The sequence below is a fragment of the Lynx rufus genome, unplaced genomic scaffold, assembly GCF_022079265.1.
Source record: "Lynx rufus isolate CCGP_SWC_20201006 ecotype Redwood Valley unplaced genomic scaffold, mLynRuf1.p SCAF_16, whole genome shotgun sequence".
In the NCBI taxonomy this organism is placed as follows: Eukaryota; Metazoa; Chordata; class Mammalia; order Carnivora; family Felidae; genus Lynx; species Lynx rufus.
Window position 1 is genome coordinate 6,564,848 of NW_025814830.1, and position 7,113 is coordinate 6,571,960.

Here is a 7,113-nt window from a genome sequence, read left to right on the forward strand (position 1 = left end):
CCACACCTGCGCCAGTTCGGTGAGCGTCTCTGAGCGTGCGGGCCGGGCGGGGGTGTTTGAAAGCGCCCGGGTCATTCCACACCAGCCAGGATGGGGAAACCACCGTCCCCGGGGCCCCAATCAGGGCTGAGATGTCTCGTGAGGAACTGACCGCCTCTGGTGTATAACAGGAATAGGACAGATGATGTCCGTTGCGGCGGATTTGAATTCCAACACATTACATCTCCTTCAGTCCTTCAGCAGCCCTGGGAGGAAAGCTCCGTATCTAGAAAGATCCCCCTTTCAGATGAGTAAGTAGGGGCACAAAGAGTAACCAGCCAAGTTTGCACAGCTTGTAAGGGTTGGTGCTAGGGGTGACCCAGGCTCCAAATCCCTCCTTACTCTGTCCCCCCGAATGTCCCCCCATAACAGGTTTCTCCTGTCATATCACACCACCATGTTGCATGGTGGAGGTGTTCCATTATTTTTCCCTTTGGGGACGTCTAGGGGTGGCTGGGCACATCCAGACAAAGCCTAGTCTGGAGACAACATTCTAATTTTCTAGGGCTTCTCTCCAGGAAAATCCTGGTATGTGTGAAACCACAACCCTGGAGACATCAGGTGGGTTGCATTTGGGGACTGGGCCCTTCAAGCAGTAAATGAAATCCCCTTGGATTATAAATAGTATTGGGGCATCTGGGTGGCTCCGACGGTCAAGCGTGGGAATCTTGATTCCGGCTCAGGTCGTGATCTCACGGTCTGTGAGTTTGAGCCTCGTGTTGGGCTCAGCCCTGACGTCGTGGAGCCTGCTTGGGATTCTCTGCCTCCCTCCCTCTGCCCCTCCCCTTTGTGCATGCTCTCTCTCTCAAAATAAATAAGCTTAAAAAAAAATAGTATAAAAACCCTGGTAGAATTTCAGGTAACCCCAGGGACCTCTGCTTTCCGGGCCTTGATGTATGCTCGTGCCTCTAACGCTGGGGTGCGAGCGACAAACCGAGAATCGGCGGGTGTTTGGCTTTGCCCCAGACCCCTGAGCCTTTCCTGGTGTCTCTGGCAATCTCCGCTCCCACCTTCTGTCACCTTCCGGCAACCCAAGCCGGCTAGGCCCCCCGTGGTCACATGGCTGCTGTTCTCCCAGACGGGCAGCAGTCACAGACCCCAGGCCACCACCCACCTGGATGCCAGAAGGCTGGGCACTCCTGGAATGGCCGGGTCCAGCCTGGTTATTCCCTCGCCCGCAGCCAAGTCCATCCCTCCCGGTGGGGTCCACACCCTGTCTTTCTTCCAAACCCCACAGGTGCAAAGGGCCTCTTAGCAGCGACTACTTCCGGGGAGGGAGCAGGTGACAGCATGTCATTCTTTAGTTCCAAAACAAAACTGAGAAGCTCAGGCCAGGAGTGCAGGCACAGGACAGGGCTGGCCTTCAGGCCTCCCTGCTCCACGACCTCCCTTTCCTCCGGCCTTCAGCTAGGCTGGGGTGTGGCGGTTTGCTGGTTTTCACTGGTGGAGTTGGGGTTGGGGGACACAGAGATGCCCGCCAGTGCCCACGGGGCCTTAGCAACCCAATCTCTCCCTGATTATAAGCACCAGTCACAGCCCACTACATGCTACGCCACAATCCTGCTTTTTGGACTGTTTCTATTGCAAAGAGTTTTTTTTTTTTAACGTTTATTCATTTTTGAGAGACAGAGCGCGAGCGGGGGAGGGGCGGAGAGCGAGGGAGACACAGAATCCAAAGCGGGCTCCGGGCTCCGAGCTGTCGGCACAGAGCCCAACGTGAGGCTCGAACCCGCGAACCGCCATCGTGATCATGACCTGAGCTGAAGTCAAGGACGCTTGATGGACTGAGCCACCCAGGCGCCCTGCAAAGCGTTTCCGATGTGGCCTGTGGCCAGTCTGCCCCTGGGGATGTTGGTGGGGCTTAATGGAAACAGATTCCTGGGCCACCCAGCCACCTTCAGCGAATCCGCAGCTCTGGTGTGAAGGGCCCCGGGATCTGAATTGTGGACACGGTCCCCTTCTTCTCTACCTTGTAACCAGGGTCAGGTGAAATGTGTAAACTGCGGGCCCTGGACCCGAACCCAGGGGGCACAGCCGGGGGTGGGGGGGGCGGGGAAGGGAGGGAATGGCCCGCAAAGCGACATAAACACAGGTCACCATCTTAGAGGGTGGGACTGGAGGGGACACAAGGGAGTGACAAGATCACCCTGGCGCATTCCTCAGTGGCCAGGTCCAAAGCCAGGAAAAGATCGCTTTGTAAACATTTTTATTTGCATGTTGGCTTGTGCCCATTTTTTAAGTTCAAGGAGGCCGTCAATGCTAAGTGCGCAGGCAGAAAGGAGAGGGGGAAGGGGGAGGGGAGGGAATTTCTCCCCAGCCTTTCCCCCCTCCCCCCTTTTTTTTTCAAGCCGAGCACCTAAAGCTGCATATGAGCAAGTTCAGATCATAGGTGATGCAAGTCTTCCCCATGGGTCTCTTTCTTTACATTCTTTGGGTGTCCAGAAAGAGTCTGTATTTAAAAAAACTCAATGCATGAACGAATTTTAACAAGAAAGAGGGATGTGGGGTAGAGGGGGGAGGTCCATGGCCTGGCCCTTGCTTCACCTCCATTTTCTTTCTTTCTTTCTTTCTTTTTTTTTTTAAATTTTTTTTAACGTTTATTTATTATTGAGAGACAGAGCGCAAGCAGGGGAGGGGCAGAGAGAGAGGGAGACACAGAATCCGAAGCAGGCTCCGAGCTGTCAGCACAGAGCCCGATGCGGGGCTCGAACTCACAAACCGCGAGATCATGACCTGAGCCGAAGTCGGATGCCCAACCGACCGATCCACCCAGGCGCCCCAACCTCCATTTTCAAGTACGGAGGCAGGAAGAGCGTCTCCATCCAAGTGCAGGAGAGGAGGACCGTGCCTTGCGTGGCCGAGAGCGTGGCCGGTGGCGGTGTGGTCCGGGGCACCCCTGCCCTCACCTCACAGCTGGTCTTCTCGTTCTCCCTGCTCCGCTTCTGCTCTGGCCTCTGCCCTCAACACCCTAAGGCTCCTGGCCTCGCCTGCCCTGGGGACTCTCTCCGGCAGGGTCGGCAACCGAGGAGTGTGCCAGAAGGCTCTCCGCCGCTTGCGAAACCATGAGAAACGTCCAGGAGTCTGGAACCTCACTGTCTTGACCTGTTTCCGGGCCCTAGCTCCCTGGGTTGCCCCTGTGGCCACCCCGGCAGCTGAGGCTTCAGCTTCCTGGACAACTGGGGCCTCTGCCCTCTGATTATCTGCAGCCCCTTCCCTCCGATTATTTGCGACCTCTGCCCTCTGGACAGCTACGGCTTCTGCCCCGGGATTATCCTCAGCCTCTGCCCCCTGGACGGGTATGGCCTCTGCCCTCTGATTAGCTATAGCCTCCACCCTCTGATTACCTGCAGCCTCTGCCCCCTGATCGTCTGCAGCCTCTGCCCTCTGATCGTCTGCAGCCTCTGCCCTCTGATCGTCTGCAGCCTCTGCCACCTGAACTGTGGATGCTGCTGCCTCCTCCCTCCTACGACGGCGGAAAGAGGCCCAGTTGATTCTGGGCCCCCATCGTCTTGGGGCAGTCTCGGGCGCCTGGCCGCCTCCTGCGTTGCCCACATTATCCCCCAGGCTGGCCCTGCCTGGCGCCCATGCCCCGTCCCTCTCCACCCCGGGAGAGGCCTGCCGGGCCTCGCCCACCTCGGGGCTGGACCTCGGCGCCCAGCCCTTCACCCTCCGCTTCAGCTTCCCCCAGGACACCTGGCTGACGTACTCTCGCCACCTGTCCGCCTTGGACAGCTGCGGCCTGGGGTCGTCCTCAAACACGGGCACCGGCAGGTTCACGCGGCGGCGGGCAGGGGGCGCGCTGGGCTTCTTCTCCCCTCCCTGCAGGAAGGCCTCCACCAGTTCCTCGTCATCCCCGCTTTCCAGGTCGCTCCCCAGAAATTTGCTGCCCAGGTAACTGACAGGCATTTTGCGCACCCTCCTGCCGCGCCCCGGGCCGTTGTGACCCTTGTCGCCCTTGCCTCTGGAGGTCTCGAAGTCACTGAACTCGCTGTCGCTGGCGTTGCTGCTGTCATAGGTGCCCACGACCAGCCGCGGGGGAGGGGTCACCATTTGCGGGACTCTCCTCCTCACTCGGGGCTCCTTGGGCTTTTTGGGGGGCTGGGGCGGGTGTGGGGTGCTCTTCTCGATGATGCGGGCCACGTCCTCCAGCGTGCGGCCTTCTTCCTCCAGAAACTGGGTCAGCCGCTCCCGAAATTCGGCCTCCTTGGTGGCCGGCTTGGAGATGACCCTCCACACGCCTCCGGCCAGCCTGACCTCCCGGGGGATGAGCAAATAGTCGACGTCCTCCCCGATCTGCAGCATCCCCACCGTGGAGTCCTCCTCCCTGCGGAACACCTTGCCAATCTTCTTAAAGGTCCCCACGGGTTTCAAGGCTTCCACGAGGACATCCAGATCCACGTCTTTGCAGACATCTGGAACGCTCCACAGGATCAGGCAGTCGGGGGATGGGAGGAAGCCCCAGGGGAACCAGCCCCCCCACGTGGCTTTTCTCCAGGGTCTTTAAGATCTCCAGGGTGAAAGCTGGGGTGGGGGGCAACGACCCCACACTACAAGTAGGCCTGGGTCTTGGGGGTGGGGGGGTCGCGGCCGAACTGCCCGGAGGGTCTCACCTCTCCAGCCAAGGAGGAGCCAGCCCCTCCTAACTTCTCTGCCCGCAACCGAGTCCAGTCTTGGTCAAGTCCGGCTCCCCACCAAGGAGTGGCGGGAATCAACCCCCGGGGATGCTTACGTGGGCCGGGGGTGAGATGGGTCCTGAGGCTCAAAGCCCACCGGCCAGCTGCGAACGCGGTGCACGGGCTCCGAGTTGGGGCGCACGGGCTGCCCCGTGGCTCTTCCTGCCTCGGGGACTCGCCTGCAGCTTGGGAGAGGACTTCGCAGACAAAGACGACTCAGCCGTGGCTCTTCAATATGGCCGAGGCGCTCGGAGGCCGCAGCCCAGCCCCCCGGAGGGTCTCCCGCCCCCAGGCAGGCAGCCACCCCCGTCCAGGCTGACCTTGACGCGCCTACGGCCTCCCAGCCCGTGCGCTCGGCACCGAGGAGCGCGCGCGCGCGGGCAGGAAGTTCCTCCTCGCTCTCCCCGAGGGTGAGGCCCACCTTCCCCCTTCTCATCTTACACTCCCCGACTCGGGAAGACTGACAGGGGGGCTGTCCACTCCCTTCGGGGCGCCCTCGCTCCCCTCCCGCACAGGGGTGTGGCCGCGCTGCGGGCCTCGCTGGGGCCGTCGCTTCCCAGCCGATCGCCCGCCGAGGCCCACGTCAGCACCTTTCCCCAGAAAGGCGGCAGTTCCCCAACCTGCCATTCTAAACGTGCGGGTTCCAGCCAAGCCCTGGAAGGTGGGTGCGCTAACGGGGCAGTCCTTTTGAAGGCCACTGGCGGTGTCCGTTACCCTTTCGCACCATGGGACTTTTGGTACCTGCCATGCGTCTTGGCGGAGAAATTGGTACCAGGGCCTTCTTGTGCCAGCCTCCAGCGTGGGACTCCGCACACAGTAGGGGCTCAGTAAAGATGTTCGCGTGAATGAATGGACCTCAGTGTTCATCAGGAGGGACTGGCCCGGTTGTCCGGTTCTCCCAGTGAAATACTATGCAGCCACGTAAAAAGAAGTACCTAGTGGAAAGAAGGATGGTCAGGTTTCGTATGTCCTAGATACAGTTGTAGGTGCTTTCTACGAATCAACTCATGACATCCTCGCTATAACACTATGATGCAGGTAGAGTGGTGATGATTCTGATTTTATAGCTGAGAATGTAAGATCCCTGCCTTAAGGTCCCACTACCGGAAACGATGGGACCTGGCTTTGAATCTGAAACAGTATGATGTGTGTGTGTGTGTGTGTGTGTGTGTGTGTGTGTGTGTGAGTGGGGGGGGGGGCAAAGGACCTAGGTGTGTGCATGTACTCCTCACAGGGACAAACACTGACACTGACAGGGGCTCCTGGGTGGCCCAGTCGGTTGGGCGTCCAACTTTGGCTCAGGTCATGATCTCACAGTTGGTGAGTTCAAGCCCTGCGTCGGGCTCTGTGCTGGCAGTGTGCAGAGCCGGGAGCCTGCTTCCAGTTCGGTGTCTCCCTCTCTCTCTGCCCCTCCCCTGCCCCTGCTCACTCTGTCTCTCTCTCTCTCTCTCAAAAATAAACATTAAAAAAAACCAAAACACCACTACCAACAGTGACTGTTTCTGGGGAGGGAGACTGGGGATCCCCAGAGGTGGCAGAGACCGGCATTTTTTACTCTTTATCTTCTTGCTTGAATTGCTTGGATTTTTAGCTGTCAAAAATGTTCAAAAAAAAAAATGTTCACTAAGTTAAATTAACTCAAAGGTCCTCAGACTCAGACGGACATAGTAGGTCTGGATCCCTGGAATGTGGGGCCCAGGATGTGCCCCACACAGGGGGCCCCACTCAGGGACCTCTGAGGCAGGTAGCTGAGCAAGAGTACGCATCACGGTGGCGTTGGTAACAGTAACATTTAACTTGCCTGGCGAGTTTCCTTGGAAGCAGGCACCCTGCTGAATGGGCCCAGAATGAATTCTCAGAGCTACAAGGTCACTGGACCCATGCAAACAGCTCCTTGCTTCCCTCTCACCGCCTGCAATCCTCCCCAACCCGGCAGCTGGAGGGATCTTTTAACAACTTAAGTCAGCGCCGTCTCTATTCCTTCAAAAATCCTCCAGTTTACTCAGTAAAATCGAGGTCCTCACCACCGTCCGCAAAGCCCTAGCACACCTCCTCCGCTTTCCTTCTCTCCTCCTCGCTGACTCCATCACCTCCACACACACCTGCCTCTTCGCTGTTCATCAGAGACACCAGCCTCAGGGCCTTTGCACTTGCTGCCCACCTTCTCTTGGCAATTTCCCTCCGCTCAAGGTCATTCTACACTCCCCTACACCCGCCAAATGTAGGGTGGCCTCTACCCTCTCCAAGGTCCTTCATCTCAGGAATCCTTAACCCTTTCTTTTAAAAGAACTTTTTTTTAACGTTTATTTCTGAGACAGAGCATGAGCAGGAGAGGGGCAGAGAGAGAGGAAGCACAGAACCCAAAGCAGGCTCCAGGCTCTGAGCCGTCAGCATAGGGCCC

The 7,113-nt window shown here is 58.4% G+C and overlaps 1 protein-coding gene across 1 annotated transcript; it reads right to left on the reverse strand.

Annotated features, from left to right (window-relative positions):
* Window positions 1–2,865: 2,865 nt before the first annotated feature.
* On the reverse strand, window positions 2,866–4,458 carry CCDC8 (coiled-coil domain containing 8). Its single transcript, XM_047079342.1, has one exon. It carries the CDS (start codon window positions 4,339–4,341, stop codon window positions 2,947–2,949), a length of 1,395 nt encoding a protein of 464 aa, XP_046935298.1. The 5' UTR covers window positions 4,342–4,458; the 3' UTR covers window positions 2,866–2,946.
* Window positions 4,459–7,113: the final 2,655 nt, after the last annotated feature.

What these genes read in the sequence shown, in the direction of transcription:
- CCDC8 (XM_047079342.1), bottom strand. Translation starts at nt 4,341, where the DNA reads ATGCTGCAGATCGGGGAGGACGTCGACTATTTGCTCATCCCCCGGGAG.